This window comes from Kwoniella bestiolae, chromosome 1 (assembly GCF_000512585.2).
Source record: "Kwoniella bestiolae CBS 10118 chromosome 1, complete sequence".
In the NCBI taxonomy this organism is placed as follows: Eukaryota; Fungi; Basidiomycota; class Tremellomycetes; order Tremellales; family Cryptococcaceae; genus Kwoniella; species Kwoniella bestiolae.
Window position 1 is genome coordinate 4327934 of NC_089241.1, and position 19888 is coordinate 4347821.

The 19888-nt window shown below is 50.2% G+C and overlaps 11 protein-coding genes across 11 annotated transcripts; 4 read left to right on the top strand and 7 right to left on the bottom strand.

Moving 5' to 3' along the window:
- Positions 1–133: 133 nt before the first annotated feature.
- On the bottom strand, positions 134–1413 carry I302_101628 (uncharacterized protein; the record flags this gene model as incomplete). Its single annotated transcript, XM_019187012.1, has 7 exons — positions 134–573; positions 622–769; positions 816–862; positions 912–922; positions 976–1035; positions 1090–1184; positions 1234–1413. 7 exons carry the CDS (start codon positions 1411–1413, stop codon positions 134–136), a joined length of 981 nt encoding a protein of 326 aa, XP_019049890.1.
- An 861-nt stretch (positions 1414–2274) lies between these two features.
- Positions 2275–3297, top strand: I302_101629 (uncharacterized protein; the record flags this gene model as incomplete). The annotated part of the gene is made up of 1 exon (XM_019187013.1): positions 2275–3297. One exon carries the CDS (start codon positions 2275–2277, stop codon positions 3295–3297), a length of 1023 nt encoding a protein of 340 aa, XP_019049891.1.
- A 343-nt stretch (positions 3298–3640) lies between these two features.
- I302_101630 (uncharacterized protein) lies at positions 3641–4372 on the bottom strand (the record flags this gene model as incomplete). The annotated part of the gene is made up of 1 exon (XM_065869320.1): positions 3641–4372. One exon carries the CDS (start codon positions 4370–4372, stop codon positions 3641–3643), a length of 732 nt encoding a protein of 243 aa, XP_065725392.1.
- A 64-nt stretch (positions 4373–4436) lies between these two features.
- I302_101631 (uncharacterized protein) lies at positions 4437–4766 on the bottom strand (the record flags this gene model as incomplete). The annotated part of the gene is made up of 2 exons (XM_019187014.2): positions 4437–4650; positions 4720–4766. 2 exons carry the CDS (start codon positions 4764–4766, stop codon positions 4437–4439), a joined length of 261 nt encoding a protein of 86 aa, XP_019049892.2.
- A 1182-nt stretch (positions 4767–5948) lies between these two features.
- I302_101632 (uncharacterized protein) lies at positions 5949–7138 on the top strand (the record flags this gene model as incomplete). Its single annotated transcript, XM_065869321.1, has 8 exons — positions 5949–5974; positions 6030–6109; positions 6171–6310; positions 6366–6578; positions 6632–6711; positions 6756–6840; positions 6898–6935; positions 6985–7138. The coding sequence occupies 8 exons, from the start codon at positions 5949–5951 to the stop codon at positions 7136–7138; spliced, it is 816 nt and encodes a 271-aa protein (XP_065725393.1).
- An 88-nt stretch (positions 7139–7226) lies between these two features.
- On the bottom strand, positions 7227–8998 carry I302_101633 (uncharacterized protein; the record flags this gene model as incomplete). Its single annotated transcript, XM_019187016.1, has 5 exons — positions 7227–7771; positions 7823–8103; positions 8158–8186; positions 8242–8281; positions 8667–8998. The coding sequence occupies 5 exons, from the start codon at positions 8996–8998 to the stop codon at positions 7227–7229; spliced, it is 1227 nt and encodes a 408-aa protein (XP_019049894.1).
- A 484-nt stretch (positions 8999–9482) lies between these two features.
- On the bottom strand, positions 9483–11668 carry I302_101634 (uncharacterized protein; the record flags this gene model as incomplete). The annotated part of the gene is made up of 10 exons (XM_019187017.1): positions 9483–9602; positions 9673–9896; positions 9956–10170; positions 10222–10276; positions 10331–10409; positions 10463–10744; positions 10796–10909; positions 10968–11069; positions 11124–11339; positions 11402–11668. The coding sequence occupies 10 exons, from the start codon at positions 11666–11668 to the stop codon at positions 9483–9485; spliced, it is 1674 nt and encodes a 557-aa protein (XP_019049895.1).
- Positions 11669–11984: 316 nt separating this feature from the next.
- On the bottom strand, positions 11985–14700 carry I302_101635 (uncharacterized protein; the record flags this gene model as incomplete). Its single annotated transcript, XM_065869322.1, has 9 exons — positions 11985–12402; positions 12452–12933; positions 12992–13133; positions 13180–13376; positions 13420–13672; positions 13725–14345; positions 14396–14517; positions 14576–14585; positions 14648–14700. The coding sequence occupies 9 exons, from the start codon at positions 14698–14700 to the stop codon at positions 11985–11987; spliced, it is 2298 nt and encodes a 765-aa protein (XP_065725394.1).
- Positions 14701–15062: 362 nt separating this feature from the next.
- I302_101636 (uncharacterized protein) lies at positions 15063–16188 on the top strand (the record flags this gene model as incomplete). Its single annotated transcript, XM_019187019.1, has 5 exons — positions 15063–15292; positions 15345–15394; positions 15447–15837; positions 15885–15950; positions 15999–16188. 5 exons carry the CDS (start codon positions 15063–15065, stop codon positions 16186–16188), a joined length of 927 nt encoding a protein of 308 aa, XP_019049897.1.
- A 363-nt stretch (positions 16189–16551) lies between these two features.
- Positions 16552–17905, top strand: I302_101637 (uncharacterized protein; the record flags this gene model as incomplete). The annotated part of the gene is made up of 7 exons (XM_019187020.1): positions 16552–16779; positions 16847–16972; positions 17024–17267; positions 17314–17362; positions 17413–17501; positions 17553–17731; positions 17780–17905. 7 exons carry the CDS (start codon positions 16552–16554, stop codon positions 17903–17905), a joined length of 1041 nt encoding a protein of 346 aa, XP_019049898.1.
- A 784-nt stretch (positions 17906–18689) lies between these two features.
- On the bottom strand, positions 18690–19718 carry I302_101638 (uncharacterized protein; the record flags this gene model as incomplete). The annotated part of the gene is made up of 5 exons (XM_019187021.1): positions 18690–18716; positions 18775–18934; positions 18998–19245; positions 19291–19565; positions 19628–19718. 5 exons carry the CDS (start codon positions 19716–19718, stop codon positions 18690–18692), a joined length of 801 nt encoding a protein of 266 aa, XP_019049899.1.
- Between the last annotated feature and the right edge of the window lie 170 nt (positions 19719–19888).

The following is a 19888-nucleotide window of genomic DNA, read 5'->3' on the forward strand; positions in this document are numbered from 1 at the left end:
AAGCCATTTGATTGTGTGCACGTGTCGTTGCCGCGGAGATTGCACAAATATTAGATGCATATTATACTTTTCACGTGTATGATGTATTCTTCTTGCCTCCGACTTCTAGCTCTCTTCTAGCTCGACGGCAGCCCTATAACACGAACATGGCTCCAATGGCTACACCCAAGATGGCAGAGACAGGAGCCATGGTGATCTTGGAGAACCCAGCGGAAGAACCACCCGAGGCGGCAGAAGCAGCAGCGGAAGTAGCGGCACCAGCGGCAGAGGTAGCGGCACCTCCTGCAGACGTGGCCTGACCAGCTACAGATCCAGCACCGGAGGTAGCAGCACCGGCAGCGGATCCAGCACCAGAAGTAGCTTGACCTGCGACAGAACCGGCACCAGAGGTAGCCTGACCAGCGACTGAGCTAGCCCCGGACACACCGGCTGAACCAGCCGAGGCAGCGCCAGAGGTAGCGGCGGCAGCACCTGAAGAGGCGCCTGAGGCAGCACCAGACGTGGCAGAGGCGACACCCGATGCATCACTGGCTACTGATCCACTTGCACCGGAAGCAGCGGCACTCGCTCCACCTGAACCACTGTCAGCTGATAACCATACATCGTGAGACCAATACTCACTAGCAGCGGAAGAGGCGGCACCTCCGGCTACACCGGTAGCGGAAGTAGCGTTGGTCGCAGCGGCAGAAGCGGCCGAGGAGGTGGACGAGGGCTCATCGAAGAGGAAGTTAGGGGTCCAGGCTTGAGTAGCAATGTTGGGAGCGCAGTTCTGTGAACGGATTAGCGGAGACGCGTACGAGGATGATGTCACCCACCTGGGTCTGTGGGGTAGTTCCTGACAAGTCGAGACATTGGGTACCGCCTGAAGTAGAAGTTAGCGATAAGAGGTCTGTGATAGATGTTAAGCGTACCTGTGATAGCACTAGAGGGAAGTCAGCTTGGGAGCTCTGGTTTAGTCGGATAAGAAATACTCACATTCGGTTGTCACCAGTCAAGTACCAAGTCTGAGAAGCTGACTGAGAGCAGGTAGCGACCCTGCGAAGACTATTGTTAGCAACATCGAGAACTCCGGCACACCGAAGCACTCACACAACAGATCCTCCTGGAGTCGGGTTAGATGGAGCGTCTAGGCAGAAGTTGCTGCCGAAGAGCTGAACTCCGGCGTTGTTTCCGCTGTTGATGACCTGGATATGCTGTCAGCTTACTCCGTCTACTCATGCGTGGACTACCCACCCATTGTTGTCCGGTAGCAGTGGTCTGCGAGTTTGCACTGTTACAGGAACCGAGAGTGACAGCAGCACCGTTTGAAGGCGATCCAGAGACTTGCAGACATTGTCCGCCGGAGGTGAGCGATTGCACAGCGGCAAGGGAGGTCTGAGCGAGAGCAGCGGTGACGAGTAACGCAGTGAACATGTTGACTTGGGTTGACAGAGAAGTGATGAAGAACGAAGGTTCCAACTACTTGATCTCGCAAATCTTATATCATGCTTGATCCCAAAATCCAGATCCAGGGCGAGTATGAAGCCGGACGTCATGTTCTGGAATAAGATCTTCCGGATTTCAGGGAATTAACACGGGAAGGTCGGGTGTGACGTCAACAATGAATACATCGCAAAGTACCCAATCTCTGCATTGAATGAATGCGTGCGTTGGGGAGATAGAGTATTCAGTGCAGGGCTCGGTTCTACCTTGATTGGGACGTGAAGTGGACTTCGATCGATGAGACGTCACTGAGGAGCTGAGGTGTGAATTTACTGCTTTGAGCGTTATCAGCGCATGCTTATACGTCGGGTAGCGCTGTTATCCCGCGAGTCTTGCTTGTGTTATGCCTGGAGAACGCATGGTAGACCCAGAATATTGATGATCGGGGGTCATGTAGCTGAAGAATGAGAAATACTCGTTTCGATGAAGGGTCGTATGCCTGAGATCGCCTGATTTCGAGTTGTCTTCGCCAGACCAGGTAGTCCCAGCCTATTCCTTGCTTACTTGAAATTAGCGCATATCCACGCACGAAGGCTGATTCGGTTCTCTATTGTCTCAAGTAGTCGGGGTGTACATGAATAACAAAAGGTTTGAATTGACGTGCTCTCTGATGAGATGAATCCCCAGCGTGACAATGTGGATGCTCTTGAGATGACCGGCGGTGACGGTGATTGACGCTCCGGAGACGGGCCGACACCCAACCAAAGATCATATATAATAATAGTTTAATAGTAGTCCACTCTTCCATTGATATCGTTTCATCCTCCAGCTCAGCCATATCACCCATACATTATGTCACACCAGCCCACAGTCTTCGGAAAGTACGACAACCAAGATGTACTGGAAGTGCGCCTAGCAGGAGGTGAAGGGATGGAAGCCAGTATCATCACTTTCGGCGCATCACTCCGTTCACTTCAGGTATCCGCTCCAGAGGGTAAAAGACACGTCATTCTAGGCTTCCCATCTTTCGAGGACCAACTAGCCAACAAGACATGGCATTTCGGGGCAACCGCAGGGAGAGTAGCCAATCGTATCGCCCATGGCAAGTTCAGCTTGGAAGGGAAGGAGTATCAAATCAACTTGAATGAGAACGGTCGTCATGTGTGTCATGGTGGTATCAAAGGGTTTGGGTTGAAGAATTGGTCAATCAAGAAGCAAACTTCCAACTCTGTAACGCTGGGATTAGAATCGGAAGATGGGGATGAAGGGTTTCCTGGGAATGTGACCGCAGAAGTGGAGTACACAATCACCGATAAATCGACTTTACAAATGACTTGGTCAGCTACCACAGATCAAACCACTATCGTCAACCTCACTTCCCACGCATACTACAATCTGAATGGTAGTGACGGCGACAACACCGGCACACACTCCCTCCTCTTTGAATCTGATCACTACACCCCTGTTGACGATGGTCTTATCCCCACTGGAGAGTTAGCTTCGGTCGAGGGAACACCATTCGATTTCCGACAATCCCGTGCTATCGAACTCCCTGATTCCTTCCACTACGACCATAACCTTGTCCTACGAGATCACACTGGTAGACTCAGAAGAGCCGTGGAAGTAGTATCGTCCAAGAGAGACTTGAAGATGGAGATCTGGACGGATCAACCTGCTATACAATTCTTCGACGGGAAACCTCTCAACTTGGCCCAGCCAGGACATGATAATATGCGGATCGGATCTAGATCAGGTATAGCTTTAGAACCACAGGTACATCCAGATGCTATCAACCAGCCAAGCTTCCCGAACACCGTGTTGAAACGAGGAGAAGTGTACAAACATCATAGCGAGCTGAGATTCAGTGTTTTGTAGGGGCGAGGGGAATGTACGTGTGATGGATGATCGAACCGTGAGTTACCTAATTACTCTTCATGTTCGATCCGCTTGTCACTGATCATTCATGTTTCTTGAAGAAAACGAAAAATGAAGTAAGAAAGACTATGTACAATCGTAAACTACAAATTGTCATTCGACAGACATGATATGCAAAAGATCCATGAAGAAATTAACGGATACGATTTAGCAGGAGCAGAATACACAACTTCGAGAGTAAGCAGCCGGCTGCAGAACAAACTCCACCAGTTCCCTCCATCCTCAATCCTGTTCCACCTAGATAGCCCAGTCGATCGCTACCAAAAGCAATACCCCAACGCACCTATCCATAACTCTTCTCGATGATCCAACGGAGCTTCGTCGAACCACCACGGTCGAATCTCGAGAGCATCCTCCTATAATCTCGATCATCTCGAGCGACGAATCTCGATTCGCAATGGGTCATTAACCTTTCAGCAAACTCTCCCATACTATCCCCTGAAGGGGAATCTCCTCTAAGCTCTTTGATCTCTTCGCGTGACATCTTGTGGGTTTCTGGAGATAGTTGATCTTTCTCGACGTCCTTCAGTCTATCGTTGTGTTCGGTAAGTGCTGATAAGAGGAATTCTTGAGAAGACTTGATTTCTTGCATTGCCCAGTTGGCGTCTCTGAAAGGTAACGAAGTAACTTGATTCATGATTCTCCATTTAAGGTTATCTCGATCAGCATCCACCTGCGCTCTCAACGTTCTCCCTCGCTCTAGTTCCTCTTGTAACTCCCTTCTGTACGTAGCTGATAGTTGATTTTCCTCCTTGATTTCTTCGAGATCCTCCTTCACCAGCTTCACCTCTTCCTTCACATCACGGAGTACATCCATTATCTCATTCCTAGCTTTCATCACTTCCCATTTCTCACTTTGAGCTAGGGCGAGAGCTCTCGTGGTCTCTACTTTCTCAAATTCCACTTTGGGCATCTCCTCTTTGACTTCTAATGATGGTGCGAGATGATTATCTGGTTTTCCGTGTGATCGACCAGTTCCACGATGTCTGATCGATTCGGGCGGGGCGGAATCCATCGTAAGAGGAAGATGAGCGGAAGTCGATGGTGGAAAGGACGATGTTGGGGAAATCTACACCATCTCAGCTGGATAACTTGGGAGATTCGCTCACGTCTGATCGTGCCCAGCTTTCCTCCTTCTTCTTTGATCCGGTCAATCTCTCCACTTCTTTCTCATCTACAGATGACCCATCCTCCTCTTCAACGCCCAGGTCTAATATCTTCCTCTTCTTTACCGCATACGAAGAGGACTGTGTGAAAGGTCCGCTTGATGGGATGGGGCGATTTGTTGAAACACTAGCAGTAAAATATCGTCAGCGCAAAGGTCAAAATCAGATCCCCGACCTTCAGGCCTGAGCAACTCACGACGGGACCTCTTCGTTCGTATCGCAGACAGGACGTGTATTCGCCATCATATCAGCAAAAGGCTGGTGCAGAGCGCTTTTAACTGAACCAATGAATGAATAGGATGAGATATAATAAGATATGAGAATGCAAAGGGATCCGAGGAAAGGAAGAACACATTCAAGACAGCTCCTCCCCCCCTTTTCTCCCATCAACGTCTTGGCCTGCCTTACCTTCCCCTTTCGGTCTTTTCCTTTCCTTCTATCCCTCTCTATAGTATTCAATCAGTCATCCTCGCATTTCCCGACTCTCGATGCCCTTCATTCAACATCTGTCGCGACACAAGTCAAGTGAAAGCCTTCGCAAGTGATGAGCCCCCCCCCCCTCGAGTTGATTCCGCGATGTAAGTGCGTCTACGCAAGAGCTGATAATATGGTAAAGTCGAGAGAGATACGGTCTTAACAGCTGCATCTTATATTGCGGGAAAGACTAGAGAACAATGAGAAGCAGCGATGCCGAGCTGACTAGAGGGTCAATGATACTACTGTGAATCAAAGGTCAGCTGGTCTCTTGAAGCTTCGACAATGATGGTATTGGCGAGGTTGGATGTTTGTGGATTGAGTGTGTTCTAGAGCAGTCCCGTATGAGCTCACCATTATACCATTGATTCCGAGTTACCAAGACTCCTCTTGTCACTGCGATGCTGGTCCAAACTCCTTTGTTCACTCAACCCTGCCCAACGTCTTCACTCTTTCTCCTCACGAAGCTTCTAACCTCACTGAACCTTCTGAGCTAATGTAGAGCATCGCAATTCTTGTATTGATGGTCACCATGTAGAAATAGAAAGAATGATCAATATGTCGTATTGCGGCAACAGGGGAAAGGACTCAGGGTGAAGTATGCGCAGAGCAACTCAACGTGGAAGCACAAGACGTACTGTAGATACTGTTTGTATCAATCTCTGATCATCTTCCGATTCTCGAATCTCCTGGTTTTATGTTATGCAGACACCGTCCCAAGAGACATCATGCTGGATCAATGAGACGAATGTCCATGATCCCATCGGTTATCATCGATTAGATCAACACTTATTTATCCGCTCGGAACACATGCGTCGGAATCCAAGTCATTCCTGCGGAATGGTGTTGGCGGTCTTTTGGAAAGTTCGGCTTGATATACATATATAAGGGGGTTGAGACATTGCCTCCTTCGTGCCATTTAGTATGCGTAAGATATCCACAAGATACAAGATGGCCCCAACAACCGCCGGTGCAGTGTAAGTTGTCCTCTTTTGAATGCAGGAGCAGCACTGAAGTCGGAATTTCTCGCAGAGCGATCTACAACCCCAATGGCCCCGCTGCCATCATCGCGTTCTTGGTCTTTGGAGGTGTAGCGGTGGGTTTGTGGACGAGTGAGTTTGAATCATCTGCGAACTTCTGCGCAGGGCAAGCTCAAAGATGAGTCTTCCAAAGGATACTTTCGCTTTGGGAAACCACGGCCCAAATTTGCTCTACAAACCATCCTAGGGACAACCTTCATGGCTTTAGGTTTCATTTGCAGGTTCTCGAGGCGAAATCACATTAATGCTTGGTCGTGGCTCTTTGAGACGCTCGTGAGTGGGAACATCTCTTGCGTATAGGGCTAAGTGACTAATGAAAACCATCCAGTTCATCCTCATATCGCCTTGTGCTTTTCTAGCTCAGATGTACGGTCTTGTGCCCCGACTAGCGACACACCTCAATGCGGAGCAGTATCTGGTCATCAAGGGTCGCGTAATTGTAGTGCTGTTCGTCTTGGTTGATATCACACTAGTCATCGCTCAACTGACGGGTACAGCTTTGACCATTACTTTTGGCAAGCTGGTTTCGATCGGCGTGAAGGTGAGAGTTACACACAAAGTGGCGTACAATCGCTTACAATCTCATTCGATCAGTTGACCACCGCCGCACTCTGGGTGCAATTAGCCTTCTTCGCTCTGTATTTCTGCTTGGCTGGGATATCGTATCGCCGATTGTAAGTAGTCTCCCAGATGAGCGAAGCTGACAGATTTACCACAGAAATCGAGCCGACCCGACATGGAAGTACGACCCTGCCGTGAATAGGATGTTCTGGTTGATTATTGTTTCATGTGTCTGTCTTTTGGTGGGTCATCTCGTGCCCATGAGAAAGCAATGCTTATATCTGTATGTTGATTTGCAGATCCGATCGATCTACAGAGTGGCAGAGTACACCTGTGGGTGAGTGAGGCCAAGTCGTTTAGAGTCAGAGCTGATACACCCAACACAGAGCCGATAGCAAGCTGGCTCAGAGCGAGCCTGCTTTCTACTTGCTAGATTCTGTACCGATGCTCATCATCGTATCGCTGTTCCTTGCCTTCTGGCCTCCGTTATGCTTGGAAGTGCCAAAGCCGTCTCGCCTCAATGATGTTCAGATGACTTGATCTTTCTCCACGAATTGATATGATACATACCGCGTACTACAGATAGACATGAATACCCCATAGACGTTCTCTAACAAAGATATCACATCTACAACCCCAGGCCGATGTCCGTGAACAAGTCCGTACCCAAGCTGGACTCCAGCGGTGGTAGCCAGTCGAACATCGTCCACCATTCCAAGTCATTCGTGAGCGGCGGTGATATGTCAGGACCCTGTGAATCAGCGTGGCTTTTCCACCCAGGATCCGTTCTCGTCTTCCCTATACCATCCAAAATACCCGAGGCAGTTGGATGACAGCGGATCAGGTATGTTTGATAGCTTTCCAACAGGTCCAAATCAAACGGCACGTCCGGTTCGTGGAGCTGCTTGATGGACCGTAGAGTAGCACAGGGCAAGAAAGACAGCATGAAGTTCCAAGACGGCAATGTCCCCAATGGGACTTGTTGATCTAAAAGGTGTCGTATGTGATCGAGATTCGCTCGCATATACTCCTTGCCGAGTCGCGAGATTATGGGTGAGCGCCTTTCGTGACCCAGAGGTGTAGGCAATGCAGGTCCAGCTTCGGTAGATGCTCTCAGATATATCGTCATTTCGATTTGGAAGGATAGGATAATCAGATAGTCGGTTGAGGGTACTGATGCTGGCTTAGGTCAGCTGTGGAAGATTCGCACTAGAGGGGACTCACAAGACGCCTGTTTGACTCGGCTCCGCCAAGAGTCTAAGGATATCTTCAGGTCATCGGCCGCAGCGATGATAGATGCCGTATGAGTTTCTTGATATAATCGAGCGGTACGTAGCACACGAATGGCCGTGGATAGCGGCCGCAACATCTCGAGCAATTCGGACTCCAATGCGAGGTAAAAAAGAGTTGGGTTGAGAGGTTGGGCAAGACCCAGAGGTAACAAAGTGGTCAACGGATAGCAATGTGATTGCGTAGAGCATGAGGGAGAGGTGAAGAAGGAATATCTGGTTATGAAATTGTGAGCTCTGAGCGATAACGTCACGATACAATCGACTTACATCGCAGCTCGGTGCATTGAGGTGTACCACTATAGCTTTTGTATTAGAAGAAACTTTGATGCTTTGGCTGTTGGATCCACTCACAAGGGCAACGTCCGACAGTATAGGTTGCATCCATTCTTCACTATAGTCAGACCGGTCTTCTTGCTTGAACGTATCTAGTCTGTCATCTAGGCCGAGTGATATAGCCATATCTAGTAACTTGGGACAAACGCCATAGGGATCGCATGACCGGTTGAATCGATGACTCGCAGGCGTTGCGCACGATAGGATAAGAAGCGCGCGAAGAAGGTCTCTGCTGGGAGGAAGAAATGACAGCAAGGCTAGGTTGCGATATATCACAGAGTCCAAGCGATCAATGATGTCAGGCGGGGGGTTGAGACGTAAGATAGCGCATCGTATCAGAGGGGTCCGGGGCGTCGTGTAAGAGGTATCCAGTGGGATTGTGTATGGGAGCGTCGAGAGGCTGAACAAGTGGGTCAGCATGAAAAGCGGTGCGAACAACTCACTTTGCTAGACGCATATTCATATCCTCCTCAGACACCAATCCAAGTCGTACAGGATCCAGCAATCTCGCATCTCTCAGCTGACCTATACCTCCAAGTAGCTGTCGAGCAGCCCCAGACCAGGTCTCTTCGTGGTCTTCAGTTCCGAAATCTGAATCTTCGAGATGAGACGCTGTCCGAGAGGATTGACCTTCTCTACGCAATATCTGAGCTACCATTTGCTCAATTCTGGCAGCGCGCTTGTCGACTTGCAGAAGCGTTGGCTGGTGATCATACTCCAAGGGAGTCCCTATGACCTCTGCTGCGGTCTCCACACCTCGTTCATCCACCAGCATCTCATATCGAAGTGAACACAACGTCCCCAGCACCCGACAACGGTTGCAGCCATCTTGATTCACCAGTTCACACCTTGATCGTCTGGTCCGACATGCATCGCACGCTGAGCTGGTCTTGGTCCGTTTGACCTGACGAGTGTGCGCTGTATCAGTAGCCGGGGAGAGCTGGTCTGAGTTTCTACGGGCAGGCATTGAAAGTGTGAGTGCGACATTAGAAGATAAGGTGGGTCCTCATGTCTAACACTATATGCGCTGGCTCGACGCTCCGGGATCAAATCGGGTTACACTTTACAAACACGTCTCTGTACTGTACGATGGGCCTATGCATGGAGAATAGACAAGGGCATGCATGCATGGCATACAGAGTATACTACACTATCTACCGGATACTGTACTACGTCCAGAGCACTGCATCTCAGTTATGCCAAGTAGGGAAGACTCTTCCATCTCGAATTCCAATTCTCCTTGAGAGCCCCCGACCGCTTCACGCCGAGTGTACCTTCAGACCAGCTTCCTCAATCCTGGTAATATACTTCTTCATCTTCCTTGGTGCTATACCAGCCTCGTACATCTCATCGAGTTCATTGAATGTCCGTCCTTTGGTCTGCAGAAAGAAGAGGCAGAAGTCATCCGTCAATACGCCTACGTACAGATAACTCGGCACTTGCACTCACTTCAGGAACTAAGAAGAAACAGAGTACCGTGCCCACCGCCGAGAGGATCGCAAACATATACAACGTCTTCAAGCCCCAGTTCCTGGCACCTGCTCCGTCCGATCCAAGCATGAGAGGGACAGTGGTATTGTAAAGTGTTCCGGCAATGGCATTGGTCGCAGCGATGAACGATGCGGTCTTTGCTCGAAGTCGAGGGGTGGAGATCTCTCCGGCAAGTAGCCAGCCTACGGTTGCGTCAGTTAGTGGTGTCTCTAATCTCACACACATACAAGCCGCAACTCACCGGTACCAGCGAAACAAAGGGCATATACCACCACCCACATACAGATCACAGCAAGACTGGCACTTTGAGTGGCTGTTGTCTGCTCAATCACACCCATCGTTCCTATGATGACACAGAGCACGGCGGATGCTACACCTCCGTAGAGTATCAGGCTTCGTCGACCTGCACGTTCCACCAGGTAGAAGGAGACGATGTTGGCGCCTATGAGGATGCAGCTGGGTCCAATTCAGCTTGGGAGTGCGCTCAAGGGTATGTAGCTCACTTACTACACAATAACATTGGCTTGGAAGGGCTGCGGAATACCGGCTTGTTGGAAGAAGTCTGGAATCGATGTCAGCAAGGTTGCACCTAAGGATGGGATACGGCTTCACCTACATGTGGTATAGTTGAAAACGACAGAGCTGCCTACCCAATTCTGCATGGCAAGAGCACAAACACCGGCAAATGTCCGTTTCTAAGGCCGAGGGGATTAGCGATAAGCTCGTCATTAAAGAAATGTGGACTCACAAGGTTCGGTCCGACCAAGATATCTTTCCACGAAGTTTGCTTGTTGGTATGCCTGGCTTCTTTCTCCCTCTCTATCTCCATAACCATGACGGCGTATTCCCTGTCCGTATCGTATCCAGAGATACCTTTGTAGATCCTGTTCAACAACTCCTTGGTAAGATCCTCTCGTCCTTGGCGAGCATAGTGCCAAGGCGATTCAGGAAGAAGTAGCGACATGATGATCCAAGGTCCCAAGACGACCCATTCGGAGTAAACTGCTTTGAGGTAGCCTTCTGGGTCGGTCTGTGAACGGAGGTCAGGACTTTTCATCCGGATTCTCGGCTCCTCACTCACAGTGTCTACGATTTGCAAAGCAATTGCAATGAACAGCTGTCCCACGGCGTACGCGGCACCGTAAGTGGAGAGGAGGTAACCACGGATCTGTGCTGGGGAGATCTCGTTCATGTACTGGTGAGGGGAAAAGTGTTGGTGAGCTAAATCTATCGAATGGACATCATGCACTCACAGAAAGCATAGTTCCTTGGGCCAAACCTCCTCCTAGACCTGTGAACAACTTCGCTGCAAGCCAATGTCGCCAGTCTTTCGCTACCATCTCGACAATTACACCCTGTGTTGCGGTCAATCAGCAAGGTCACCACAGGTCAGTATATCATGTACGTACAAGTGCATAACCCAAAGTGAGCGCGTGCATTCCGATCTTTCTACCGAATCTGTCTGATATGACACCACCGAGAAGACAGCCCACGAACTGAGCGACGTACGCGACTCCACTCCATACGGAAATGTGCTGAGCGTCCAAAGCCATCCCACCTTCTCCATCGGATATGGTACCGAATTGCTTGATGAATCCAGCATTTGCCAAGAGACCACCGGGGAGCTGGAAAGGTTACTTCGATCAGCGTTTGATATATCTAAAGGAAGCCGGCAGGTCGCACTCACCGAATCCTGATAACCATTCATGACTACACTGAACGCACACATGTAACAAAACAGGGTGGGCCGCCAGAACACTCTGAGAGCTTGCATCCTTGACATACCAACGAAGGCTGATTCCTCGTGCTCTATGACATTAATTCTGTTGTTGTAGCCATCTTGCTGTTGATCATTGATCAGAACGTTGATACCATCGTCCTTTACAACATCACCTTTGGTGTCGGCCTCTGTTTGCGCGACGGGTATTTCCTCATGCGTCATTGGGGAAGCCATTTTGTTGAGTGGAATGGAAAGAGATACGAGGGAAGGTCCATGATCACGAAGCAATGTCGATTGGTTTCTGGCTATATACCTTTGAGCTAGAGACAATGTACCAAGATAGCAAGAGATAAACAGGATCCAATGATCTGGTCGCGATTACTCTTTTTGAGTCTGTTTTCAGTCTATTCCCCGGTGAATAATCTCCAGATGACCAAACTGGGTTGAAAATACTCCGTGGGAATCTGCAAACGACACCTCCTAAGCCAAATCATTCACGCATTGATACAGCATACAACGTGACTAATGTACGATACAAATCTAGAGACCGCTAATTCCCCAGCATCGAACCCAAATACTCCATGTATCCACCCATAGCCGGATCCCCCTCGAGAACAGGATATGCAAAAGGCGCATCTCCCCCAGCGACAGGCGCAGCGTGGCCTTGGGACTCCCCCTCCCGGTGGGAGGTGAACAGTCCTGCAAAATTGGGATCAGAAGGTCCACCTGCTCCACCAAGACCGCTCTGCAGCGAAGAGGACGTGGGAAAGTACGGGAAATCCATTCTGGAATTCCCAAAGAACTGCTCGAAGTCTGCCCATGCGAAGGTGTTGGCGGTAGAGGAGAGATCAGGTCGTGGAGCTGAGAATGATTCTGCCGTGCTTGGTGGCGGGCCAGTGGTGTTGGGAATATCTGACAATGTCTGATCGACCCCGGACAGTCCCATATTCCTGGCTGTAGAGCTGAGGCTGCGACCGTGATGTTAGGAGCGACTATGAGTTAAACAGGTCGACTTACCACAGCATATTGATCAATTGAAACCCGTTGTGCTTTTCGTACGTCATACAGTCTTGATTCGGGTCCCCAGCCAGTCTTAGAGCGACTCTCAGTATGAGATCTCTGCTGCCAGCATCGGGCGCTGTCAATTGAAGTATGATCGTCGCTGCGAAGACCAGAGCCGAGGTCCTTCCTATCATGTGTAAAGCTCGCTCATGACACAAAGCCCCTTCGAGCATTTGAATGGCGAGTGAAAGAAGCTCCCCGCGGGTTTCTGCTGTCCATTTCTCGGGATGGGACTGAGCTTTCGATATGCGTAGCAATCCGACCAGCCGAGATCGAAGCGACACATAGCGATAATGCCACCTGGTGAGGGAGTCTGAATGAGGCAACATCCAACGGTCCTCCCAAGCTTTCAGGAATGTCGAGATCCAGACTTTCTCGGCCTCGTAGCCGACTGGTAGGTCCGACGTCAGACGGGAAAGCCTTTCCTTGGAGTCTATCTATGGATGGAACTGTAAGGGGCTTCGTGTTGGCTCTTGATCTCTAGTACGGACTCACTTCAAACTGATACAAAGCATAATCCGCTGCGAGAATCGCCTCCGGCTCAAAAGGTCCACACCGCTTCAGCCTATCCAGTTCTATACTCGACAGCTCCGATATGTCAGGTGAGACTGATTTCCTATCTGCGATAGCTTCCCACCTGCCACGGCGTCAGTTTGTGGTCTCTCAATGACGGTATCACATACCTGCTCTCGAAAAGGATAAGGGAAACCCTCAACCTGAAGTCGTTTCTCGCCAGCGAATCACGTTCTAGCTCTTCAGCCGATCTCGAGCCAGCATGCTGCAAGCCGATCGAGGCGGTGAGGCGCGTCGCCCATCCCATCCTGGCCCATCGCTGATCATCGACCAAGCGATCTCTGCGAAGGCACCATTCGATGAAGAGCTGGAGTGATGATTCAGCTGAGCTTGTGTACGACTTCACTCACCATCTCCGCTTGCACGATCTCCGTCGACTTGGCTGCTGTTGCGCATAGCACCGACTGTAATTTCTCCGCATGCGTGTGTAGCTGGTTTGCTCTTTGACACTGTCTCGAGGTTGAGTTGGGCAATGTTGCCAGCGCAATCGCTCCGACCATAAGGATGACTGTGAATAGATACGCAGATCGCGATCTAACGTATTTTGACGTGTGTAGGGATATGTCAAGTATTGGTTTGTGCAGATGGCAATAGCGGAAGTAGCTATAAAAATTCCTCTCAGTGATTGAAAAAGGGTATGTGCGTGCTCACTTACCTATTGAAGAGCTCCGCTACCTCTTGCTCGTCGATGATGCCTTTCTGCACTGGATCCAGTCCCTCGCTGACATCTCTTTTTGTCCCGTACAGCCCATGCTGGAAGAAAGTCTGCTGATCGTGTAATGCTCGAAATAGCTCCTTATTTCCCCACTGATTCCACAGCCTTAAGTCTTCCGCCGGCAGAGTCGACTTGGGAGGCGGGAAACCGCTTTGAGAGTCCCATCCTTGCCGGGCGCATTCTGCTAGCCACAGTAGAGGGTTCTGCAGATCCCCTTCTATGGCACCAGGTCGTGACAAATGAGTGGGGAGTGTTATCTGATCCGAGCGAGAGGTTGGGAAGGACTGCTGCAGTTCGTCCAGAGCAGGGCGGCGGGACGTGACCGTGGACGTGGGCTGCTCCTGCGAGGGTGACAGCAGATCCGGGATCGCCGACGGACTGGCGCTTTGTGGTCGAGTCCAGACCAGACTCAATGGGCTCAGCGATCGATCATTCCGTGTTCTACCAGCATCTGATGTCGAATAGATTGGTGTGCGAGTGTTTAGGTTGGACATCCTGCGATGAGCTAGACGATCATCACGTTCACGTCTCACACTTTGTAATCTCTCAAGGGTTTTGCGACTGTGTACAGTGTATAAGCAAAGGTACTTGGCCGCAAGCCGCTTGCTTACTTCTTGCTGCCTTTCATACGTCCCCTTCTGGTAGGAACGCGATTGCAGTTGAGCCCCGCTTCTATGCATCTGACACAGATCGACTCCCCATCGATCTCAGACTCTTGACATCGGACTTTGGCCTGATCAAAGGGTCAGCGATCGAGCCAGATTATTCAAGGAACTAATGTCAGAACTCACAATTCGGCAACTGGCCTCGGAATAGCAGGCTGTCAGTGGGACACTTTGTCCTGATACGCGAGCAAAACTCACGCCTGGCATGCCTTCGACAGCCTCACACCGGGGTCATCCATCGTAGTCTCCATTGTAGCCTCCGTTGTGGTGTCCATGGCAAGATAAATCGCTTCTCTATGGCTGATTGGTCTTCACGGAAGAGAAACTATTCGTATCGTATTTGAAAACAAAATAGAAAGCGACCAGGTCCACCGGTGCTTTGATCACAGTCATGCGGTGTTGACAAAAAGGGTTAGCAAACCGAGGCATTCTGAAAATCCGGTGACCAGACGGGTGGAGGTTGCACAGGACTGTATGCCGAATACCGTGTAGGCTTTTTCACCTAGACTAGCGCTCGTGATGTCGCTGACTGCCCGTGGTGTGCATAAGAAGACATGCTCGATGCGATTCTTGCCCACTCAGCCATGACTTGAGCACACATACTTTACTCACCATGCCAGTAAGGACCGACGCTCCCACAATAGTAAAATTGACCGATGAAGAACGTACGACTGGTGTCCTATCCCCGTCCAGCTTGTACGACGCTGTCGCTGCGTTCCACAAGGATGGTGTGATCGTACTCGCCAATGCTATCCCTATCGACGTTGTAGACAAGCTCAATGAGCGGATGATGGTAGACACCGATCGCATCATGGCGGGAACAGTCATGGGAGTCCACTGGAAGTGAGTTGAGGTGTGAGGTGTGAACCTGCTCAGTCGCTGACAGGTCATTCAGCCAAGGCATCGAATGCGGCAACATATCGCAGGTCCCTCCCCTTGTGAAAGGTGCGTTTTATCATAGTGGATCTGGCAGTTCAGCACTAACTCAACGCTCTAGGCTACCTGTTCCCAGAAATCTACGCAAACAAACCCGCGTCCACCGTCCTTACCCAACTGCTCGGACCAAGACCTGAACTTCACTACGTCCGATCCAACACATTGATAGGTCACGCTCCTGAGCGACAGGACGTCCATAGGGATATCAAAGGACGCCATCTGCCAGCTCCCACGGCCATCGCCATGAACGTTTGTCTCATCGACGCTCACGCGAAGAACGGATCCACCGAGATATGGCTGGGCACTCATCGGGAGCAGACTTTGGACGATTATGTGGGGTTGAAGTCAGGAGATGTGAAGAAGAGCGCCTTGGAGAAGAGACGACAGGTGAGGCCACCCATGCAGCCTGATCTGCCAAAGGGAAGTTTGGTATTGCGGGACTTGCGATTATGGTGGGTTCGTCCAAACTTCGGTTGATTCCTGCTGACTTCTTTGCTAGGCACGCGGGTATGCACAACGAGACGGATGATATACGGGTCATGCTTGCTCTCGTTTACACCGCTGCGTGAGTTCGCCGCTGTTGGAGCTAGACCTGTGCTTACGGATTCTCCAGGTGGTATAAAAACCCTCTTCTGCCACCCTGGCCAAAGTCGATCCAAGCGGAGATTGAATCTCTTGGTGCGATCAACAATACGTGGGTGGGCGGTACATTCTACGACGACGAGGAAGGGAAGAAGGACTATCTTGCTATCGAGTTTGATGGAAATTTCGGGACAAGCTTGGACGATTTGATGGAGGCGTAGCATGGAGTGTGTACGTATCTGACTACGACTGAGCCGCGTTTGTGTTTTGATGCGATATAGCATTGACAAATGCTACGTTGGCTATGCGAGAGTCTGATCCGACTGCAGACGAAAGAACAATACAATTTCCAAATATGACTGTCCGACAAAATCGGAGGCTTCTTCGCCGCCGAGATTCACGGTTGACTGGGGCTATTTTCGAGAGGACTGACGTGAATAATTCCGGTCCGAGTTCATCGCCTAAACCCGTGTGAAAGGATCCGCGTTTGATGTTCTTTATCTCTGGCTTATCGTCATCTCCTGTTGTTCAAGTATGTCACAAGACGTATCCAATTTCACTCCTCGCCATTCATCAATTCAACGATGCCGTCTAAAGTCAAAGTAGCGGCTATTCAGACATGCCCGGTGGCCTTTGACCTCGTAGCTTCCCTTGACAAATACGAAAAATTAGTCAGCGAGGTCCTACAAAAGGATAGAGCAGATCTAGTGGTACTCCCGGAAGCGTCGCTGAGCGCATACCCCAGGTTCTTAAGCTTTCAGATCGGGACTAGAACGGATGATAACAGGGAGTGGTTCAGTCGCTACGTCAAGGTGTGTGTGGTGTTTGCGACTATTTCTCAGAACCGGGCTAGGAATTGATGCTGTATTTTACTCGTAGTCCAGTGTAAAGGTACCCCTTGATGCGGTGGGAAAGGAGTGGCTCAACGATCAGCCCATATACAGCGAAGAACACGATTTCTATGGGTTTCAAAAACTGTGTTTGATATCAAAGAAACAGGGAATTGTGAGTTAGTCGCCTCTTCCACGCAAGCCCATCCTGAAATCACTTCACCAGTACCTGTCGATAGGCGTGGTCGAGCGCTCGCTGGTCGGCTCAACGTTATGGTGTACGAACCTGCTGTTTTCCCCAAGAGGCGTACTCTTGTCCAAGCACAGGAAGCTCCAACCCACCGCGGCCGAAAGAATCGTATGGTCTCAAGGTGATGCGACGAACACAGCTGCGGATGGTGGAGTGGAGGATAATTTACCTGTTGTGCAGACCAAGATAGGGAAGATTGGCGGATTGATCTGCTGGGAGAGTGAGTGCAGACCTCTCTGAAACTGATGCTGATTTCGTCATCATAGACTATATGCCCCTTGCGAGGTACCAACTATACAGGAAAGGCGTGGAGATGTGAGTGGTTGTGGGACCGAAGGACGAGTTCTCTTACATGGTATCTCCAGATACACAGCCCCTACGGCAGACAGTAGGCCTACCAACTTGCCAAGTGTGCAACATATAGCTCAGGAGGGGAGGTGTTTCGTAATCTCAGGTAAGCCGGATGTGTCGAAGTAGGAGCAATGCTCATACCCTATCAAACCAGTTAATCAATACCACGCCCCGTCAGACTTCCCAGCAGACTATCCACCTTCACTGGCTTTGACCCCATCGGAGAAAGAACAAAACAAAGCTTGGTCTAGAGGTGGTTCGAGTATTGTTGGGCCTTTGGGACAAGTGCTAGTCGGTCCCTTGTGGGATCAGGAGGGTGTCATTACTGCGGAGGTGAGTATGACCTCGTAGCTGCTATCGCTGGCTGAACACCTGAGACAGCTCGATCTCGATTCGTTGCACGGTGCGAAACTAGATTTCGACGTTGCGGAGCATTACTCGAGGCACGATCTTTTGTTGGGCCTTCTCAATCTTCCTGCGGCGGCAAGTGTCGAGGAGGCTTCCTGAGAGGAGAGACAATGGCTTGACTCGAAGGACATGATCCGCGAAAGAAGTTGAAGCCACCATCAAGATACCTTCCAATGGATTGCATGCATATAGTAACCTCCTCAACGATTTGCTAAGCAGATGACGGTGGAACAGGCGGTTCATACGAGTCTTGGTGGCAAAGGAAGGAAGGGGGAGACGAGCGATCTTGCCGGGATTCGCTTGCATTCGGTCTCTTGAGCTCGCGTCATACCTATTCACATCTAATACATCGTAGCCCATGTCACTATCAGTGGAGGGGAAGGTGTATCCAATCAGTCACATGTGATCGAAACACTCAATTTTCGATCGAATTGCCAGCTGCAGATCGGTTTGCCTTGCTGATGAAGTGCAGAAGGATCCTTGCTACTTGGAGACGACCGTCGTTTGATTGGGTGTAACTCATTGACTCTGTGTAGTTTGTCTTACCCTCGTGCTGGCTTCTTAGAATGCTTAGAGCGCTTTCCGAGCATTGATAGGAGCATTCGTGGTCGCGTATTCGTGGAATACTAGCTACTCCCCTTCTGTTGAGAGTGACTGCTGTTTGTTGACCAAACTTTCGGTGCAATTCATCTTGCATTTCGAATCCTCATTCAACTGCAAAGTTCATCCCATGTGAGTGCCGTGAATTGTCCCAGCGGAAGACCTTCATGCAGTCCCTTGGCGCCTACTGCTTGGGTAAATAGAGATGATTGAATTTGTATATTACGATTGCCTCAAATTCGGATTCATGATTCAAACGTGAACCTCACTGCCATTCCCAGTTCTATATTGGTCCCTTTGCCATTGCGCCCTATGCAGAGTCAGCCAGCAACCCTACGGTCTGGAAAAGCTAAAGGAAAAAAGCTTACTCCGTCCACCGTGATGACTTCACCAGTGATAAAGGCACTTGCCGCAGAAGCCAGGAAGACAGCTGGGCCTCGGAAGTCATCTGGCGAGCCCCAACGGTTGCCCGGGGTACCTAACAATCTGCTTTCAACGAAAGAAGGATCCTTTCGGGCTTCGGTATTGCTGTAACGGGATAATCAGATAGTCTCATTGGAATTCGAAACAAACAACAAGAAGCGCACTTACATATCCGTAGCTATGGAACCAGGAGCAATAGCGTTGACGGTGATGTTGTGTTTCGCCCATTCATTGCTCAATGCTTTTGTCAGCTGTGTGACACCCCCCTTTGCTGCGGAGTAACTGGCCACCCGGAAGCCGCCGATAAAAGAATTCAACGAAGCGACGTTGATGATCCGGCCCCTCCCAAGAGGGATCATGTGTCGCCCAGCAGCTTGACAGAGTATGAAAAGCGAGTTGAGGTTCACGTTGATTACCTACGGAAATAACTGTCTAGCCGCTCGATCGCACCCTGGGCTCACGTAATGCCAATCTTCCGTTGTGACGTCGACCGTGTCACATCTTGACAACATCCCACCGCAGTTGATCAAGATGTGTATCTCGGGTGTGAGCTCCAAAGCCTTGTCAAAGACCGTCTTGCAATCCCCAACATCGTTCAAATCGCACCCAATGATGTCCGCCTGTCCACCCGCAGCTCGGATCTCATCACGGGTGATGGTGTTGGTCAGATCACGCTGTGCGAGAACGACCCTTGCACCAGCTTGCGCAAGAGCGAGCGAGATAGCACGTCCGATGCCTGTTACGATGTGAATAATGAGTGCGTTTGACATATGTGATTGTTGACGAATCACGGCTTACCCCGAGATCCGCCAGTGATTAGGGCGTTCTGACCTTTGAGCGAGAACAAATCCAGGACGGGCACTGAAGGCGTATCGGCGAGAGCATTCATCGTGGGGTTCGACGGGTTGTATGCGGTTCAGCATTGCGATGGAGAGACTTGAAATGGCCTTCGGAAGTGTGATAGATGTCAGCTACCAATGTAGTGATGAGTAATCCTCGAGTTCGGCCCGGCTCATAGTCACAAGGGGAAGGCTCATGATCACGAGGCGAACGATAGAT